We start from the raw sequence: 22,007 nt of genomic DNA, 5'->3' as shown, positions 1-22,007 counted from the left end.
ACATGGAATTTGATAATTTCCCTCCAACTGAGCCCCGATGCTCATGTTCAAAAGTAAATGACACCGATGATGACACATCACAATCGAAAAGACTGCGAACTGACAGAGAGTAACAATAGTTCCCATCTTTCCTTATCTTCTGATCCTTGTCAAACAAATACATGACTATGCTCTCCTAATTTCTGATACAAAAATTCTTGGAAAGATCAGCAGGTTCACCTAAAATGGTGAACAGACTTATATCTGGAGATACTAATAGAAAGTGCGAGTTGTAAGCAATCGAAGAATGCTGCACCTCTTAATTTTTGGTGGTATTCCCATGCAAGTTACCCTAAAGGCAACACTAAATATCTCCAAAGCGGTAATTGCTGAGTGGGATTTGATCAGTGTCACAGACGACGAGCTGGTCCAAGAGTTAAAAGAACAAAAATTCATGCAAGCTAAGCGGATTATGATCAGAAAAGATGGTCAGCTTGTTCCCATACGGAACATCATCCTTACGTTTGGCACACCAAATTTACTATCGAGAGTTAAAGCTGGCTATCTCAGTTGCTGTGTAAGAGCCTACATTTCTAATTCCATCAGGTGTTACAAGTGTCAAAAATTTGGGCACTCTCAGACTGTCTGTTGAGGAGATGTAGTGTGCCCAAACTGTAGGTCAAAATCCCACACACAAATGGAATATGATGCTGAAACAGCACATTGTCCGAACAGTCAAGGCCATCACCCTGCTTATTCGAGATCCTTTGAACTATGGAAAACAATAAAAAAAAGATTCAAAAATACAAAGTAGAACGGAAAGTGACTTACCAGAAAGTAAATAAGCAAATTATGGTTGCTACACCAAAATATACCTATGTTGCAGCAGCAAAGCAATACCAGTTAGTAGCCATTCGAACTGACTTGTTAGTTCCCCCAACCATGTGTATTGCGGATTGGGCCCGAGAAATACTCTTACCCTCATAACAATTTACTAAGGAACAGCATGCGATAGATCATGTCAATTACATTACCACCAACTGCATCGTAGCCTTCATCAAAAACCATAAAAACTAAAACAGTAGTCCCAATGCAGAGAACTCAGCCAAATTTAACAAATATGGATATAAATGAAAACGTCAACTTGGATGGGCCAATCTTAGATCTGTGCACAGAAGACAGAATGGACACAGGACACAGGACATCCTATCTTCTCAAAAAAAAGAAAGAATAAAATTAGAGTCAAAAACAGACTGGACCTGAAAAGTAGACTCAATCAAACCACATAAAACAATCAAACAAACCTTATTAATTTCAAAAAACTTAAAGCAAAAGCACGATTTGTAAGGAAAAAGGCTAAAAAAGATTCTTGGATCCAGTTTGCCTCTGCTATAATGAAAAATAGCAATAGCAGAATAATCTGGAATAAAATAAAAAAACTGAATGGTAGATTTCTACTAGCATTCTCTACAATACTGAGATGGTGCTAGCAAGTGCTCTGGCAGAAAATTTTGCACAAATCTCAGCTATATCTGCATACGAACCATCTTTTCAGCAACATAAAACAAGGGCTGAGCAATGCAAATTAAATTTCAGCACAGAACTATCACTCCCATATAATCAGTCCTTTACAATTTTGTAGCTGCAGGATCTAAACAAATCAACAAATGGGGCATCTGGTCCTGATCGGATTTATTACCTCCTCTTGCAAAACCTAGACAAAAAGGCATTAAATTCCCTGTTGCTGTTTTTGAATCTCCCAAAGTTACTATCCCTGCTCATGGTGTCATTCAACAGTGCTATCTTTTCCTAAACCTGTAAAAGATCAAACGAATCCATGCAACTGTAGATCAGTATTCCCTACCAGCTGCTTGGGAAAGTCTACACAACTTATTAAAAAAAGTCCACTTATTAAAATAAGCTTAAAATTATTTAACTAAATTTGAATTTTTTACTATCTATTGTTAAGATATTTACTATATAAAACTGTATAACAAATTTCAATTACAAATATTACAAATTTCAAAGTGCATTGCATCCAAATGTCACACATCACTGTTAATAAAGGTGCCGTATGCGTACTGTTGCATACCGGCCCAAAAAAGCACTGGCTAATACTAATGTTTGAAATAAAATATTTTTTGACTTTCGTGTTTCTCTCTCGGATAGATGATTAATTGATTTCAGGGGGAGATATTTTCATTGTTAAATTTTAATATCCCATCTCTTTATGTAAATACTGCACGCATGCATTTTTCGGGTTTGCTGGCCCTGTTATGTATGTTTTTATTTATTTATTTAAATATTATTAATAATATATAAATAAATAAATTAATAAGTTATATATTTTGATCCACATAGGTGAAAAATTGGATAACGAAGGTAAACTGGGTAGACAACTTGTACCTGGATTGTTACTGATGCCTGATGCAGCAGGGCTTACAACTGAACAAAATTCCTTACAAACATTTCCTCCAATTCAAGGTACAGGTATGGTTACTTATTGAGCTTACACATTCTTATATGAGGATGGACATGAACTAAATAATGTCTCTTAGTTTATGACCTCAGTGGTCTGTGGTGGTTCCATCCTAGTTGCTTATGTAGTTAATAGTCTCGTGTGTGTGTATTCATTTTCAAGTTACACTGTTTTAAATGGAAGCATCTTTGAGCATGTTGGTCAAACAACATGCAGTTATTGAGTTTGACTGGCGATACAGCTGTGTGGTTTCAACATCACTACAGCTTTACAACATTGGCAAGAATTTAATTGCTAGAATTTGAAGTTGTACTTTTGATTTCTAAAATCAGATTTGGTTTTTGGAAATGCAAGTGTTTTTTTTTTTTTTTTTTTTGTTTTGTTTATTTGTTCCCAAAGCTTAAAGAACATCTCTGAGGCAGCAGCTATGACTCAGATGAAGTGAAAGAACTGGTTGAGTTTTCTCAGCCAAAAGAATTTCATTTGAACAATATGCAAAAATTTCAAGCACTGGACAGAATGTGTCAAGTTAGGCATAATGCATAAAGAAAAATGATACATCAAATTAAAAACAACTTCTTTTATCTACATTTTTTTCTCATTTTGATTTATCTTTATTCCTTCAAAAATTATTCAGTAAGAGGCAATACTTTTCAGTCCACCCTCATATATGGTGGTGTGTGTGTGTGTGTGTGTGTGTGTGTGTGTGTGTGTGTGTGTGTGTGTGTGTGTGTGTGTGTGTGTGTGTGCGTGCGCTAAAGTTTGCTATAATGAGTATTGAGGAGATCAGATATGCCAAATATTTATATCATATTACAAGGTTAGAAGGTACATAAATGTAGAAGAAAACAGGAAGTTGAGAAAATCTGTTGATTTATTCATTGTAATCTCTGTCCATTATATAATAATCTTTGTTTCAGTAAAAAAAACTGAATAATAAAATAAATTTAATATGGTGTGGTATCTTGCATGAGAATTTTGCAAAATATTAAACACCCATTTCAGTTTATTTTCTGTTTCTAGTAAGCTTCTGTTTCTCTTCTCCTCCAGTATTTTAAAGCATACCTTACATGTTTTCTCACAGAATGTAACTTTAACTTAAGCAGTAGCATAATTACAGATGAGCCCACTTCTTTATGCCAAGTGGGAATGCAAAAGAAAAAAAAAAAAAAAACAGTCCAATCACATTGACATGTTGTGTACCTTTCTGGTACTGTGTGATGCTTTGATTAACAACAATGAAATTTTTCTTGTTGGACCATTGTGGGAAAGAGTCAAAGGTCAAAAGGGCCAAGAGTTATGGAAACCACTATGATCATATGAAATGCAGTTGGGAGGGACAATGGAAAGTTCATACTATAGGTTTGTATTCACTTTGCCCAATTCTTATATGTCAGTCAAATGGATATTAGTGTACTCTGAGTTGGAGGGAAGTGATGTAAAACTGCCATCTTGAAACACCACATATTGGAGAGACAACATGAAAAAGCATTGGAGAGCTTTCTAATTGCAGCTTTCCCCCTAGTGTTCTGGATAGGTGTGAGTTGCAAGCTCGCGATTTTGTCGCTCAATCAAATCCTCCCCACGATAATGAGTTTATCTCTACTGCTTACATCCCTTATTATCTGGGTACATTGGAACGTCTTGCTAGAATTTTACACTCTTACCACATAGTGTGTGCAATTTCCTGGTAGGAAATTGCATTCCATTATCTTCAGAGTGAAAACACCTATTCCTCTTTTTACAGAGCGGTTCCATTTACTGTATTGCATGTCTGGATTGCAAGATGTGTTATGTTGGTGAGACCGCCAGGAGGTTAAAAGATCATGTTTCAGAACATGAGGTGGCTCTCCGCACTGCTAACTTTGACTGCTCTGCTGTTGCTGAACATTATTGTATCAAGCAGCATAAACTTAATCCCCAATGCTACATTGGAACCATTGACTATTCACGTCATTACCACCAGCACTCATGGTTTGAGACACTAAACAGTCAGCTGTAATAGTACTGTGAATCATAATAGGGGAGTGAATATGCACACCATTATGGAGTCTGCAGTATTACAGTGCAGTGAGCACTGGTGTTCCTTACACATGTGTAATACTGCATTACTGGCACCTGAGTAGTGATTTGCAATCATGCCCAGGTCATCGTTTTCTTTTACCCTACGCGTATACACCGATGAGCCAAAACATTATGACCAGCGAGTTGTTATGCAAATAAAAGCAACTGCAGTTGCACTACAGTGTGTGTTCGGGTCAGGACACTATAAAAAATACCTGATAACTGAGCTTCGTTAATCAGTGTTACTCTTGTTCTTCAGATGGGAAAGGCAGCGAACTTAAGCAAGTTTGACAAAGGCCAAATTGTAATGGATAGACAACTGGGTCAGAGCATATCCGAAATGGAACGGCTGGTGGGATGCTCACGGTCAGCCGTGGTTAGTACCTAACGAAAGTAGTCCGAGGAGGGGGAACCCACGAAGCGCCGGCGAGGTGTTGGACGACCACGGCTCATCGATGCTCGAGGTGAGCGAAGGCTCTCCCGGGTGGTATGTGACGACTGTGGCACAACTAGCAGGTAATTGGAATGCTGCTGACGGGAGTAATGTGTCACAACACACAGTACATCGAACCCTGCTGAAAATGGGGCTGCTCCGAGTGCCCATGCTAACCACAGTTCACTGGTGACAGTGCCTACAATGGGCACGCAAACATCGAAACTGGACCTTAGTGATTGGAAGAAGGTTGCCTGGTCTGATGAATCACATTTCTTGTTGCACCATGTGGACTGTTAGGTACGTGTGCATCATTTACCTGGGGAAGTGATGGCACCTGAATGCACCGTGGGATGAAAACAAGCCAGTGGTGGTGGTATCATGCTTTGAGCAATGTTCTGCTGAGATACCTTGGGTCCAGTCATCCATGTGCCGGGCACTGACATCTACCACCTACCTAAACATCATTGCTGACCAGGTACACCCTTTTGTGGCAATGGTCATTTCCTCTGGCAGTGCAATCTTTCAGCAGGATAATGCTCCATGCCACACCGTCTGGACTGTTCGAGACTGGTTTGCGGAAGACTTCCAGGTATTTCCCCGGCCTTCAAATTCCCCAGACATCAATCACATCGAGCATCTGTGGTTTGTGTTGGAACAGCAACTCCAATCTGCAGCATCTCAACCATGGACCTTACACGAGTTAAAGGATCTGCTGGGTTACGTGTTGGTACCAGATACCACAAGACACATTTAGAAATCTTGTAGCGTTCATGCCTTGCCGGGTACGAGCTGTTTTGGCTACACGTGGAGGATCAACATCATATTAGGCAGGCGGTCATAATGTTTTGGCTCATCGGTGTATATACTCAGTACACCATACACAGAGCAGCTGATGAAGGGATCTTTCGCCCTGAAAGCTTCTATTTTATTGATTTTTATATATATATATATATATATATATATATTTTTAACACTTTTATTTTATTTATGTATATATATATATCTGTTTTTTTTTTTTTTTTTAATAAATTTAACTTTAACCAGTTTGTCGGTTACTAAAAATTATATAGCAACGTAGGCCGATGCTCAAGGCCTGTTTTCTAAAAAACCTTTCCCTTTACCCTTGATGGCAGTTATACCTTTGAGTAAATTCCACATCAGTGCACCCTGATCACTGCCACTTAGTTGCACCTTTATCTGGAGATTCTTAATGCATGAATAATTAATCACTGCCGATAATCAGATCAAGAGTATTACTTCCCCTGGTTGCCTCTCAAAGATGCTGCTGTAGAAAACAATCATCCAATAAATCCACAAGAGTCTTGCTAGTATGTGAGAGACCAATCCAGAAGTTCCACTCAATATCTGGGAGGTTAAAATCCCCCATTATAAGACATTTTGATTTACTGGCCCCTCTATTTCTCTGTACAGTTGTTCATTGTACTCATCAGAGTCATTAGGCCTATGACAAACTCCTACCCTCAATTTTGCTTTCCCAGTGCTTATGTCACACCAAACTGGCTCAACATTGCACTGTCCATCTATGTCAACTGGATGCACTTCCTTAGATTTTGTGCGTTTATTAACTAACAGCATAATTCCTCCTCCCTTCTCCTTGTCTATGCATAATTATCTTGTCTCTTATCCTGTCTATCCTTTCTGTACACATTGCACTCCCAAAATTCCAATTCTACATTTCTTATATCTGTGTTTTTTTTTTATTGTATGATGTGAGCAATACACAAAGGAACCAGTTTTTTCCTGCTTCCTTCGTGTATCGTGGCCACGAGGTCCAACCGGAGAGTATGGCACCATTGTAATATCCAAGCCCGAGGCTGGATTCGAACTCGCGACCTTTGGGTTGCCAGACAGGCACTATACCCACCCGGCTAGCCCTGTCGGCCTTATATCTGTGCAACACCACATCTCTGATATCCAACAATATCTGCCCTTGATGTCTTGACTAGCACTTCAAATTATAGGGCAAAAATAACTTAACTAATTTCAATCCTTCTGTAACTCAGTTCTGTCTTATATATCGCAAAAAAATAGTCTAATGCTCCTATACTATTTTTGATGACTCAGATTTCTAAACAAAATCACAAATCTTTATTAGGGATTACTCTCACTTCTAATATCCTGGCATAAACATATCACAGATATTGCTTCCTCTACATTATAAAACTGGATGTTCTCTTTCACTCTTGGTATTATTTTTCTTTGAAACAACTACTCACTTTGTAGAAATCTCTAATCTGCCCTTCCATGGAAGTAATGTTCCCCACACTCCCCAACTGGGGTGGTGTTCCCAAAACTTCTCTCCACTCACTGTCTCTTAGACATTTTGTTTCTGCTGGATGTCTTTTTCTATAGATACTTCCAAACACATTCTGCAACTAGTTGCATCCATTTACTGTCTAAGTTCAAACTCACAGAACCAACTTTTCTTCTTCCTCATTTATTGCTTCAACTTCAGCTTTCTGGAACAACCTGCCTTCACATGTATTTGCTGAAAATTGCAACCTACAGAAATTCAGGTGTAATGTCAACAAATGTCTTCTTTCATCTGTTCAGCCTTCAGCCATGCAGGGTACTAAATACTATAGGTTCTAATACCTTTCATGTTTGGGGGTTTTAATTTTAAAAAAAAGGGGGAAAAAGATTTTGGTTTTGCAGAGGTTAATTACAACAGGCTCAAACAATTTTTTAACTTATTTCAGTGGTACCAATTGATGTTAAAAAAATATAAATACCAAATGAAATGTTCAGGGAGGTAATCAGAGGGCCATTAAGTGTTTTACACCAACTAGAGGTATTAGTAGGTGCCAAACGAAGCAAGAAAGCAAGCATATACCAAATCATCCCAAAAAAACCCCTCTCTTTTCATTTAATCTTGTCCATCCTCTTCTAATAGTTTTTCTAATTCTTCATTGGATTTATTCAGACTATTGACTTCCATGACACCACATGGAACTTGTTCCAGCATGCAGTTATCTACTGGCTGAAGGCGAATCTCCATACATTCATCCTGCAACCATCCTTCCTCAATTGTAATTTGTGGTCTGACCAAAGGAAACTATTCCATCAGCATTGAGCCTATTCACTCCATTTACATCCTTAAACACTTTAGCCACATCTCTTGCTGTAATGCACATGCTGAAATTTGTAGAACTGTAGTTTTTTCTTGTAAGAGCACACTTTTGTTCCATTTACTAATCCTTTTGCTCTTCCCTGCACTTGTTCCAACAGATCCACATGTTTCCTAAGATGAGGCTTCCAGACCTGTGTGCAGTTCTTCACATGTAGCATTATATAATTATATAATGTAGCATTATATATTATATAATGTAGCATTATATATTATATAATTGGATAATCATCTCCTTGTCCCTGCAGGCAAGATTCTTGTATATCATTGACAGAACCCCATGAGCTGCCCAGTCAGCCTGTGTGCACTCTCAGAGAACTTTGTATACGACTACACAATTACCTCCAGGTCTCTTTCTCCACTTTCCTGAGTGTGATACCACATAGTTGGTACATTAATCTGGGATTACTGCTACCCATGTGCAGTACCCTGCATTTTTCAGTGTTAAACTTTATTTTTCACCTCTTATCCAACTGTGATTTTTCTGGATCTTGTTGCAGTAACCACCCTGATTATTGTCATTAACCATCCTGATAGCCTTTGTATCATCTGCAAATGTAGACATTGTCTGATATTCTTTCATCAGTATCATTAATAAATATAGAAAACACCAATGGGCCATGCACTGAACCCTAGAGAACTCCACTAATAACATTTGTCCAAGAAGAGCAGTGCCTATTAATAATAACTCAGTCTTCTCCTACTCAATCATCCCTTTATCCTGAGCAGCAACTTCCCTTAATGCCATACTGCTCCAATTTGTATAGTAGCCTTTTATGTGGAATGGTATCAAAACTTTTCTGAAATTTAAGTATATGATGTAAAAATTATTTTTTGCACCCAGTTTATTTTTTACTGTGTCATAGTATCCAATTATGTTGGTCAGACAAGATTGCTAACAAATCCAGCTGCAACTGCAGTATAAATGCTTTCCTGTCTCGATGGTACTGCGTTACTTCTTTAATCAGTGACTCCATTGTTTTCCCTTGAATAGAAGTAAGCTAACTGGTATGTATTTGCACATCTCCAGTCCATGGGGTTCTTCCTTGAATCCAAGGATGCATTCATAATTAATTATGGCTAAAGTCTGCTTACCTCCTTTTTTTGACTCTCTTAATATAATCGGATAGATCCATCAACCCCAGGTGTTTTTTTTTTTTTTTTTGCATTTAGCTTCAACAATTTCTCTTCCACTTTCTTCTCAGTTATCACAAAATCATTTAGCTCTCTGTTAAAATTTGATAAACCTCTGACACCCTCATCCCTAAATTATTCTTTATCTGTAAGTTAATGTAGATGCAAAATATCTGTTTTTTGGTTTATCAGCAATCTGAGTAAATTTATCAATAAACTATTCAAATCTAGTGGACCAATGTGATTTATTCCCTTCCTTCTAGTGTATATACAGTAATACCCCGACTTACGCTACCCCGACTTACGCGAACTCGGAGTTACGCGGTTCTTGATTTTTTTCGTTTGGCAACGCTGCCGCCCACTATTTTCAAGGTCGTTTTTCATATGTTATCGATATACGGTGCGACGGCGGAGAATGAGAGCGAAAGATGAACAAAATTCAACTTTGTTGCTTTTATGTTTTTTATATCAGTGAAGGGGAAACACATTTCACCATAATAACGTAAAAACCAACACAATTCCAGCTATCGGTATAATCGCAAATGCAATTAGATCGAGTTTACTACCAGTTTATAACAGATTTAACTAGCAGAAACGCAACTGGATTTTTATTGTTTTATGGTAGTAACCCCTAGAAATGTGAGGTGTTAATAGTGTATCTCTGCCTTTATGGTGTTGTTTATTCAGTTGCTACATGCGCGCAGCTGTGTTTATGCGTATCAAGCGTGCCTCCTCGTTTTGTAATTGTGCTTTATTCCCTAAAAATGAGTAAAATACTTAATTAAAAGGTGTGAAAAGGAAGCGTCCTGGTGAAGACACTGCAGATTCAGAGAGAAAAAGAAAAGCAATTAACGATAAACAGAGGCGGACTGGGTCAAAAATTCTTACCCAGGAAAATTTATAGTGGCCTCATACTATGGTTTATGGCCAAAATCACACTGGCCCACCGGGGTTTCCCCGGTAAGGCTCATGGCCAGTCCACCTCTGTCGATAGAGAAAAAATATGAAATTGTGAAACGCTTTGAGCGAAATGAAAGACCATGTAATATTGCACGTGCTACAGGCCTAAATGAAGCAACGGCGAAAAGCACATGACAATTGCAAACTTGACAGGTTGAAAATTGAAAAGGGCTCAATTGTAAAGGGCTTAAAAATTTTAGAAAACATAGACTCCAACGAAGAACGCGTTATAGCTACAAAGCAAGGAATAAAAAAAATTATTAGCTTGCTACGAAGAAATTCTGCGTGAAAAAAAGAACGCGCTGTGTCGTCAGACGAATTTGTTAGATTTTATGAAGCCATCGACATCGAAATAACTTTTTTACGTAAGTCATTTGTTTTTTTAATACATATTTTGTATTAATATGTATAAAGAACTGCAATTTTATTAATATTTTTCTTCTAAACTAGTGTTTTTGTTAGTCCTTGGTCCCAATTAAGCAAAATTTATATGTATTTATATGCAAAGTTGTACCCCGACTTACGCGAATTCGACTTACGCGATTTTCGTCGGACCCACCTATCGCGTAACTTCGGGGTATTACTGTATATATAAATGAAAAAAATTTTTTTTTTTTTTTTTTTTTTTTTTTGCATTCTTTTCCAGAGACCTTGTAAGGGCTTGTAGTCTTCAGTATCACCTGATAATTTATGTGTATCCCATGCATTTTTCTTTGCCACAAATCTTGTCAGTGTATCTGACATCCATTTGGGCTGTAGCCTTGAACATTATCTCTTAGTTGGTATAAAAATCCTAATAGTTTCTACAATTGCTTCCCTTAATGCTTTCCATTTAGAATTTGCTGTTGTTAGCATCATCATTTGGTCCCATTGCACATAATTTAAAAACTGTCCTAAACCACTGTAACCACCTTCATGAAAGCAAAAGTCCTCGGCAGTAGTTACATCTTTAAGTAAATTCTGCATCAATACACTGTGATCATTGCCATTTAGTGGGTCATTTATCTGCAGATTTTTAAAGAATGAAGAGTCAGTGATGATAATCAGATCAAGAGTATTGAATCTTCATTTTGCCCCTCTAATATGCTATGTAATTATCAGTCAACCAATGAATCCTTAAAATCCTTGTTACTGTGTGAGTGACTAACCCACAAGTTCAGTCAGTATCTGGGAATTTCGATTCCTCATTATAAGACAATCTGATTTACTGGCCACTGTTTATATGTACAGTTGTTCGTTATACTAATCACAGCCATTATGCCTATAACACACCTCATTTTTTGTTTTCCCGGTGTTTATGTTACACCAAATGACTCAACATTGCACCGGCCACTCCCACGTTATCTGGATTCACTTTTGAAAGTATTGATCAAAATTGATTTCAGATGAATTGGTTAGCTTAGTGAAAGAGAAGAAAAATGCATGGAATGATTATAAATTGTCAGGGGACACAGTCTTGTAATACCTACAGTGTAGTGTATAATCCAGTTACTCTGGGGATCAATCTGGCTTAAGTAGATTGTGGGAAGTCTTTGGCTAAGAGCCAATAAAAGGCAGCAAGATATTCTCTGCATGGACATTGCACTGTATATGAATGGTATAACTGAAGTTTATTGTGAATTGAATAATTGAAATACTCTATACTGCAGCACTAAGCAGTTTATTAAACTGAATACTGTTGAACCTCCCACACTTGGTAACTTTGGGAAGTGATCTTTTCAGATATTGGAATTTTTCAGAATTTTTGGGGTCATATTATAAATATAAAAAAAAAATTAAGTATATCCTATTTCTGTATTGCAGCTTATTGTACAAGTGTGTCCTGAATTGTGAGAAAAGTAAAGCATTGGTTCATCACGATGTATAGGTGATGAACTGGTGCCAGAAGTTTCAACAATAGTTTCATCATAGTCCCAATGTCAGATTTCTCTAGCAATTCAAACTTGCTAAATCAGTGTTGTTTATAAAATGACAATTCCAAAATTAAAGTAAAATCCAGAAGTTGTTTAGTGAGTGCATTACATGCCTAATGCAAATTGTGACACTAAGATATTCTCATGTTAATTCATATGTAATTATTAGGTGAGTTGAAAATCTTGTTTACAAATATCAGTATACACAGTTAATCCTATAACCTTCTAACAAATTTTCTGAGAGTTGGGGTTCAGTGAAGTTCTTTCTGACTATGAGGTTAAATCTCCACCCTGCACAATAATCATTTTTGATCTACTGCTTGGGCAAAACAAACTATATAAGAATTAATTTGCCAATTTTCAGCAAGTTTGTTGGATTTGTCCATTTTCTTAAAAGTAGATGCAGAGTGGACAGTTCTTGATTTGGGAAATTCAACCCTATTGCTGCCTTCTGAATCTACTTTGGGACTCAACCATCAGACCAAAATAAAACTAACTTCTCAATGCTGATCTGTTCCTGCTGACTGGTAATGGTAGCTGTTGGCATTAGCATTGATGGAATTGAAGGTGAGTATCGTAGAAGAACTAGGGTTTACCTTTAATTTTAAATTGATTAATTTTCTATACTATAGGTTACTAACTGTCATCAGTCCTAATTATTTGATATTTTTTAAATTAAAATTTAAAACTTTCAGGTTTAAACAGAGCTCCTGGTGGTCCAATTCAGAAACCAGACATGAACAAGATTACTTTGCAGACAATTGCCAAAGAATTACTTGATACAGGTAGGTGTATGTGGTTATTATTTGATAATATGTTCTGAAGTATTTCTCTTATTTTTATTATTATTAGTAGCTCACGGTATGGTATTTTGAAGTGGTTATCTGTTTTTCTTGGATATGAAATCAGAAATTTGCTATTCCATATTCAATCTTTCATGTTAAATAAAAAAATTAATTTCATTTGTTATGTGAAAGTAATTTAAAAGAGGAATGGGGTGTGAAACTTTTTATTTCTTGGCCAACTTTCACTTCTTTTCTCACTGTTTTTCCATCAGTATGGTGGTGCTTGTTAGCTTAATTTGTGCTGATTGCTACATATTTGTGCAAAATCATTGCCACCCTGTGTTGGTGGTTTTGCACAAATATGTAGTGATTCTAAACTCCATTGTGATTTTTGATGGGGTTTTAGAATTGGAGACCTTAACCCATATATGCCTTATGCAATGTGAAAAGTATGCGGGAATTTGGTTTTTTCTAAATTTAAATGTAGTACTATATAAGAAAAGGAAAAAATAAAAAATATTACATTCACAATAATAGTAGCAATTTATTTATATTATGTTTCAAATTAAATTGCATTACATAATATACTGCAGTGAAATGAGAATATTTTCATAAGAACATTCCTCTCTTCATATTCTTGTGGGATACATTTTTGTGAATAGTATTAGTAAAGGCCAAAAGATGTAAGAGAGAGCAGGCTTGCACTGAATCAGTTCAAAATTGTCTATACAACCTGTATTCACTCTTTGCTTGGTCTTTCCATGCCAGAAGGTACTGAGTAAACTTCCTGAGTTGCAGTCTGTTAGTTTCCCCATATGGCTTGTATTATGTCTTTGTTTTTTGGGTCCCATTTCATTGTGAAGATTCCACTGTAATTCATTTTTCTACACTCCTCAGTGCTTATGCACCCATGTCAAATTTTCACGGAGATGCCTAGTTTCCAAACTCTGTAATCTATATCTTTGTAGTATCGCCACATATTCTTTGCTGTTTTCAACAGATGAGTTGCCCATATTTGGATGCTTTCTTTCAAGAAGTTCATTGTTCTTTAGGTGCAGCCTCCAGACGTTAACACGGTATCAAAATGTAGTCATACCATACTCTTGTGCATTAAACACCAACTTGAGGGATGGTAATGCATCCCTCAAGTTGATATTTGGCCCACAAGAGGATTCTTTCATTTCTCAAAATATGTGTTAAGACTTTCCTCTTTAGATAAAAGTCATTTAATCTTGTTGAAAATACTTCATGAACAGTGCTTGCTTAAATATCACGCATACTTTTTAAACTGACTTCACATGACATCTTGTTAATAACTTTTTGTTAGATGCAATGCAAATTCATTAAACTTTTTTAAAATTTTTGGTATGTAACGTTATATGTTAAACTTAAATGGTTTTGAACACTCACAAATAAATGGTAAAGTAAATCGTGATAAGACGCTGCATTTTCCCCATCACCTGTTTACACTGCATGGTAACTTTCATGTCCGAATGTATCATAATACTTGGGTTTCCTTTTTTATTTACATCCCCTCCCCCAGTATTATAAAAATTATTCTTAGATTATTATTTTCCAGATTTTCTAGAACTTTACATTTGACTGGATGACATTTTACATTTGACCTTTCCAAAGCTGTGTTTGTGATCCATTTGGGGTATTACATCTTTAGGATGACCCTATAATGTTCTCCTTGACCATGCAGTCTATGACTTATTGACATGAAACTTGACTGATCTCTAGTTACACATCTCATCCATAACTCTCTTCTTTGTAGACTGGTTAGATTTCTATTGAGTTCAGTCATGACCTAATGATTAACACTAATAGTTTGATACACACCTTTATACCCTCGCCTTCTTCAGTATGACTCAGTAAATACCATTGGTATCCCAAGCCTAATCTCTTCTCAGTAGTAACAGTATCATTTATCCTAAAATGCATAGGTACAAAAGCAAATTATTGCTTGGCCCAAAAAGGAACTTTTTACTGCAAATAACACAGTGTATGAAGTGTGATCCAAAAGTTTCTGGACTGGAGCAGTAAAATTAATTTAGATTTATGTTACATATTGACATTGTCCCCTTCAGAGTTTATACATCAATCCCAGTTCTCTCACTGTTGTGAACCATCTTTGAAATTCCTGTTTCGTGATGCTGTCTAAGACTTTCTGCGATTCACCTTGAATCTCCCCAATGTCTTTGAATCTTTGCCCTTTTAAGTGGATTTTCATTTTGGATACTTGTTCGGGGCTTTGTTTGTGGCTAAAAATTGCTGAAAATGTGTCCTCGTGGATGACTTGATACACTTTGAACATTTTCATCGGTTCAACATAACTATGCCGACTGGGATGGCTGGGTGGGTAAAGTGCCTGCCTGGCAACCCAAAGGTCGCTGGTTCGAATCCCGCCTCGGTCTTGGATCAGAGTACTGCAAAAACCTTGGGGGTGCATTATGGCCACAGAAGCCGATGCGGCAACAACTAACTAAAACAAAAACAACATAACTATGGATGACATGAGCACCCAGAATCCTCAATGGCCACCTTGGCAATGCAAATACCATTTGAAAAGTTCGTGTTCTACCAATATTGTCACCAAATGCTTGTTTAAGCATTTCATAATTATCTGAAGCTGTTTACCCAAGTTTATGATGAAATTTGATGCAAATTTGCTGTTCCTTGACAAACACCATACTCAGCTACAAAAATCACATGACACTGAACAGAAAGTCTTAAACGCCAACTGCTCAAAAGCACAATGTCATATTGGTGGTGCAAAACTCGTTAAATTAACTCAGAATGAATTAGTTCAGCGGTATCTAACAGTGCACTGGTATAATACATGAGGTCAGCACGTCATGTGGCCAGTCTGAAAACTTTTGGCTTGCCCATCATATATGTTCAGGTTATCAGCCAGGTTAGTTGTGACAGTACCATTTACATTGTATAAAGGTCATTTCTGGTTTACTCTTTTCCTCTTCATATTTACAGGTAGTTCCCGACTTTACGAGTTAATTCGTTCCTAGCGCGCGGCTGTAAAGCAAACTCATAAAGTGAGAATTTATTTCCTATAGACACGCTGTTAGAAACAGGGGTTACGTTCTCAACAATGAAATTAGTTAGCTAATTAGTTTGTTTAAACGATGATTGATTTATCCAAAGAAATGAAAACATAGCCTGTAAAATCAAGCAAATTATAATTTAAAGAAATTATTTATGATTTACAAATGTTAAAGAATGGTTATTCTTCATCATCGACTAAATGCACACTTGTTGATCACTCATTGTTGGCTCGGCACTCGTTGTTAGTTTGGTGCACAAGGAGTGGTCTTCTTCAGAAATGCTTCAAGAGGCGTTTATTTCCAAGATAATCTCTTTTCTTTTCTTTATAAATTTCACGATAGTATGCGTAAGCATTTTTTAACGGCACGCACAAATTGCAACTAACACAATTTGCGCGGCATAACAAGTTTACGAAGCTTAGAAAAAAAGGAATGAAGAGAAGATGCCAAAAATTTTTTTGTTTTTTATATGATGAAGGTTGCAGTGAAGGGAACACATTTGACCATAATAACGTAAACACCCGCACAATTCCAGCTATCAGTATTTTCTCAAATGCAATAACATCGAGTTTACTACCCGTTTATAATTCATTGCACTAACAGAAAAGCCCAATAAACCAGAAACTGCAAATTATTTTTATTGTTTTATGGTTGTGAATTCCAGAAATGTGCTTTAGAAAAATATCACAAAGGCATTCAAAATTGATTCTTATAACAGAACATTTGATAGTGATGAAAGTGTAGTGTGTTTTAATGATTTGAATCAGTAACTAATAAAATTTACATTATAAAAATGACCTTTTAGAGAGATAAATAGCTTAGTTATACAGTGAAAATTTTAACTTCCGAGGTCTTGAAATGAATAGCTAAAAAACAATGTGTTATTGGGTTCACATTACGATATTTTCACAATACGATGGTCTCTGGAATGGATTAATATCGTAAAGTGGGGTGAACTGTATCACATAGCTGTTTGTGTGGTTTTAAATGCAGTATTTATGAATGTTTAACATTCAATTTTTACAATTAATGTTCGTATTTTCGATTTTGTTGATACTTGATACTTGAAAAAAAAACCAAAAAAAACCAGGAACTCGTAAAGTGAGAACTGCCTGTACATATAAACTCATTGCTTCCATTTTTGACCTCTTGTTCAGTGATTTCTAATACTCTGATTTTTTTGCTTAACTCCATCTGTGGCTACAGAACGGCTTTTTATTATAATATGAATACAAGTCTCCTATACTCTGATTTTTTTGCTTAACCCCATCTGTGGCTACAGAACAGCTTATTATTATAATATGAATACAAGTCTCCTGTCACTCCGTAACTGTCCCACGTTGCCTTCTTGTCTCTGGAACTCACTAAATCTCTATTAATCCATCTTGTTATCTACCTAGTGTAGTACTTTCTAAATGGAATGAATGCACTGAAAGTTCCCATAACTCAGTGTACTTTGTATCTTTTCTATTTCATTCCAGTTCATAGTGTCCAAAAAGCTCTTTAGTGCACAACAATCACTTTTCTTGAAATTTTAATTGTAATTTTTCAAAATTACACTTAATTATTGAAATCTTATTTGTTATCTTCCACTTTTGGACACTGGTCACTTGCCACTAACAGTTCTCATACTGTCATATTTTTGATATTACCTGGATCACTGGTGATGTTCCATTCAGGAATATTGTTGGTGTTCCTTGTGCTCTCTCTCTCTCTCTCTCTCTCTCTCTCTCTCTCTCTCTCTCTCTCTCTCTCTCATGCACACTGATACAGATAACAGCCAGTAATGTCCAACCTTTTCCTATACTGAGACCATATTCAAAGTTAGATTTGTTTCGCGGGCCACACTGAGTGATTAGAGAAAAATGTATGTTACATTTTCCATACAGTCAGTCCTCGTATAACATGTATAATAGTTTTTGAAGATTTTGAAAGTCGATTTGCTGATATAAGATTCCACAAAAAAGACATAAGCCTGTTTGAGAATCCATTTACCTCTATAGCTGTAAACTATAATCCCAGCTTGCAACTTGAAATTATTGATCTTAAAACCAAAAAATGGTTCAAAAATAAGTATATGGACTGAGAAAATAAAATACAGTCAGTCCTCGTATAACATGTGTTTGCACTACACGAATTCGATCATACACGATTTATAAATAGGGGAACGATATCGTATATAACACAAACCGAATTCGCTTATGCATGATTCGCCTTTGTGTTGTCAAGAAATAGCATTCGAACGCGGAATCACCCCAACTGAATGCAGCACGATAGGATGAAGAGAAGATTCTGAAAATGTATTTTTGTTTTTTATATCAGTGAAGGGGAAACACATTTCACCATAATAACATAAAAACCCACACAATTCCAGCTATCAGTATTATTGCAAATGCAATTAGATTGAGTTTACTATCCGTTTATAACAGATTCCACTAGCAGAAACACAACTGGAAATTGTTTTTATTGTTTTATGGTAGTGACCTCCAGAAATGTGCTTTAGTAAAATGTGAGCTAGTGAGGTGTTAATAGCGTGTCTCTGCCTTTACGGTGTTGTTTATTCAGTTGCTACGTGCACCAGATTTGTTTATGTGTATCAAGCGTTCCTCATTTTGTAATTGTGCTTTATTCCCTAAAAATGAGTAAAATGCTTAAAAGGTGTGAAAAGGAAGCGTCCTGGTGAAGATGCTACAGATTCAGAGAGAAAAAGAAAAGCAATATGGATAGACAGAGGTGGACTGGGTCAAAAATTCTTATCAGGAAAATTTGTACCGGCCTCATACTAGCGTTTATGGCCAAAATCACACCGGCCTCCATTGTCTTCTGGCCTCTGGTCCACTGGGGTTTCCCCGGTAAGGCGTATGGCCAGTCTGCCTCTGTCCATAGAGAAAAAAAATATGAAATTCTGAAACACTTTGAGCAAAATGAAAGAACATGTGATGTTGCATGTGCTACGGGCTTAAATGGGGCAACGCCGAGAATTAGAGAGAATGCAGAGAAAATAAAAACAACAAATAAAATCCATTAGATCAAGACAAAGGATTGGAAGAGATGGAACGGCTGTCATCTGTTTGGATAGAAAATCAAACAAAGAACAAGTTTGCTTACGATAGAAGCAAAAGCATTAGCAATATTTTATTACGTAATAGTCGTAATAGAATATGTAATTTGCGATTATTTATTGTATTTGGTAACGTTTTGGTTACAAATGTGTGTTTAATCATGGGTGGTCGGCACCTAACCATATTTTTCCCATAGGGCCTGTTATTTATATTGCACGAGGGTTTATAGGAACACAACTATCGTGCTATACAAGGACTGACTGTATTTTGTTACCTGTAAAAGGAAATTTCTATTTTCATGTTACCATTTTTTATTTTCAGGCTATATATAACAAATGGAAATTCCCAACACCTTTATGTGCAACGAATCTATGTCGCTGATTTATTTTTTTGATTTTATTAAAATCATAAAAATGTGATTTGCTTTTGTTTTTTTAAAAAATTGCCTTTAAATAAAAAAAAAACCTTAATTTTGCTTTTAAATGCTCACTTTAGAACATTTTACAACCTGAAAAGGATCACTGCTTTTCAGTATTAAGGTGAATAAATAAATATAATATAATGATTGAGGCTGGGTGTTTTTAGATAATTGTTCAAAATTTGGTTGAACATTTGTGTGGCCAATTTTCAATATGGAATGAAGATTCCTATCTGTTATTGTTTCTTTTTAAATATTTATTTGATTTTGTGCATGAAAAAGTTTGCATGTAAACATACATTGATCCAAACAAAGTAGCCATTTTCATGGCAATTTCTTTTAAGTAGAATTCAAGTACAGTCAGTTCTCGTATAGCACGATAGTTGTGTTCCTAGAAACCCCTCGTGAAATGCAAAATTGTGCAATATAAACAACAGGCCCTATGGGAAAAGTAGGGTTAGGTGCCGACCACCCAAGATTGAACACACATTTGTAACTAAAACATTACCAAACACAATAAATAATCGTAATAAAATACGCAAGTATTTTATTATTACGACTATTACTTAATAAAATATTGCTAATGCTTTTGCTTCTTTCTTAAACAAACTTGTTTTTTGTTTGATTTTCTATCCAAACAGATGATAGCCATTCCATCCCTTCCAGCTCTTTGTGTCTTGATCTAATGGATTTTAATTACACTTTGAGTTGTTCCTACTATGAAAGTTTTTATTTTCTCTGCATTCTTTCTAATTCTCGGCGTTGCCTCATTTAGGCCTGTAGCACGTGCAATATCACATGGTCTTTCATTTCACTCAAAGCGTTTCACAATTTCATATTTTTTCTCTATTGACAGTGGTGGGCTGGCCATAAACCTTACTGTGGAAACCCCAGTGCACCGGAGGCTTGTGTGATTTGGGACATAAACCATAGTATGAGGCCACTACAAATTTTCCCGGGCAAGAATTTTTGACCCAGTCTGTCTCTGTTTATCGATATTGCTTTTCTTTTTCTCTCTGAATCTGTAGTGTCTTCACCTTTAATGCTTCCTTTCCACACCTTTTAAGTATTTCACTAATTTTTAGGGAATAAAGCACAATTACAAAATGAGGAGGCACGCTTGATACACATAAACAAAGCTGCGCACGTGTAGCAACTGAATAAACAACACCGTAAAGGCAGAGACACTATTAACACCTCACATTTTACTAAAGCACATTTCTGGGGGTTACTACCATAAAACAATAAAAACAATTTCCAGTTGTGTTTCTGCTAGTGGAATCTGTTATAAACTGGTAGTAAACTCGATCTAATGGCATTTGCTATAATACCGATAGCTGGAATTGTGTGGGTTTTTACTTTATTATTGTGAAATGTGTTTCCCCTTCACTAATATAAAAAACATAAATACATTTTCAGAATCTTCTCTTCATTCCTATTGTGTTGCGTTCAGTTGGGGTGATTCCGCGTTCGACTGCCATTTCTTGACAACACAAAGGTGAATTTGGTTCGTGTTATATGTGGTATCGTTCCCCTATTTATAAATCATGTATGATCGAATTCGTGTAGTGTAAACACGTGTTATACGAGGACTGACTGTATTTTATTTTCTCAGTCCATGTACTTATTTTTGAACCATTTTTTTGGTTTTAAGATCAATAATTTCAAGTTGCAAGCTGGGATTATAGTTTTCAGCCATAGAAGTAAATGGATTCTCAAACAGGCTTATGTCTTTTTTGTGGCATCTTATATCAGCAAGTCGACTTTGAAACTCTTCAAAAACTAATTGTAATAATGAGAGGCAGCAATTCTTTGGAAATGTTTCTCTATTAGCAACATTCAAAGCGAACTAAATTATCTTGCTCAATATGAGACTTAAATAATAACTTATTTTGGAATGAGTTGTTGTCACCATACAAATCAGAGACCAATTTCCTTTCCCTTGTAGTTTTAAATTAAGATCATTTAAATTACTAGAAATGTCAATAAGAATTTCAGGATCAAACAGCCACTCCATATTTTACAGTTTTATTTGTTTCCCTTTTTCTGTCATAAAAATATGAATTTCATGATGCAGTTTAAAGAAACAGTATAGCACTTTGCCACGACTAAGCCACTGCACTGTGTAAAATTACATCTTCATATTCAGCTTCAATTTCTGAAAGAAACTGTTCAAAGATAGGGTGATTAAGGCCATATGATCTTATAAAATTTACAGTTACAGTTAAAATATCCACATACATAACGTGTTGCAGATACTTTCCCACACAGAGCTTTTTGATGCACAAAGCAGTGAATTCCACTCATAGGTTCAGCTCCAATATTTTCTTGGTTACCCTACCCATAAGCTCAACGTTTTTACTGATAATATTTTTTTCACCATTAGTTATGACTCCTACCTGGTTTTTAATATTTAATCCATACTTTTCAATAGATGAAAAAAATTTTCAAAAAGATTTTCACCCGTAGTTGTTCCATGCATACTCTGTAGATCAGTTAAATCTTCAACTGGTACAAAATTATCATTAATACCATGTATGAAGGTAAGAAATTGGGCTGTGCCATAT

At 36.1% G+C, this 22,007-nt stretch overlaps 1 protein-coding gene across 9 annotated transcripts in view; it reads left to right on the top strand.

The window, feature by feature from the left end:
* Positions 1 to 22,007, top strand: part of stau (double-stranded RNA-binding protein Staufen) — a 260,623-nt gene that overhangs the window by 180,090 nt on the left and 58,526 nt on the right. For 7 of the 9 annotated variants that reach the window (XR_016547104.1, XM_090376022.1, XM_090376020.1 and 4 more), the window contains exons 8-9: positions 2,341 to 2,469; positions 12,809 to 12,898. Coding sequence is in view for 8 of the 9 variants with exons in the window: in XM_090376022.1 (XP_090232148.1) it covers positions 2,341 to 2,469; positions 12,809 to 12,898 (219 nt within the window). In the remaining variant the exon portion in view is untranslated. The remainder of the gene's footprint in view (positions 1 to 2,340; positions 2,470 to 12,808; positions 12,899 to 22,007) is intronic. The other 2 variants (XM_090376021.1, XM_090376018.1) reach the window with 1 other exon arrangement.

Source organism: Mastigoproctus giganteus, chromosome 6 (assembly GCF_048544385.1).
Source record: "Mastigoproctus giganteus isolate SK-2022 chromosome 6, ASM4854438v1, whole genome shotgun sequence".
NCBI classification, from domain to species: Eukaryota; Metazoa; Arthropoda; class Arachnida; order Uropygi; family Thelyphonidae; genus Mastigoproctus; species Mastigoproctus giganteus.
Note: the sequence above shows the minus strand (reverse complement) of the source record. Positions and strands in the feature narration are given on the sequence as shown.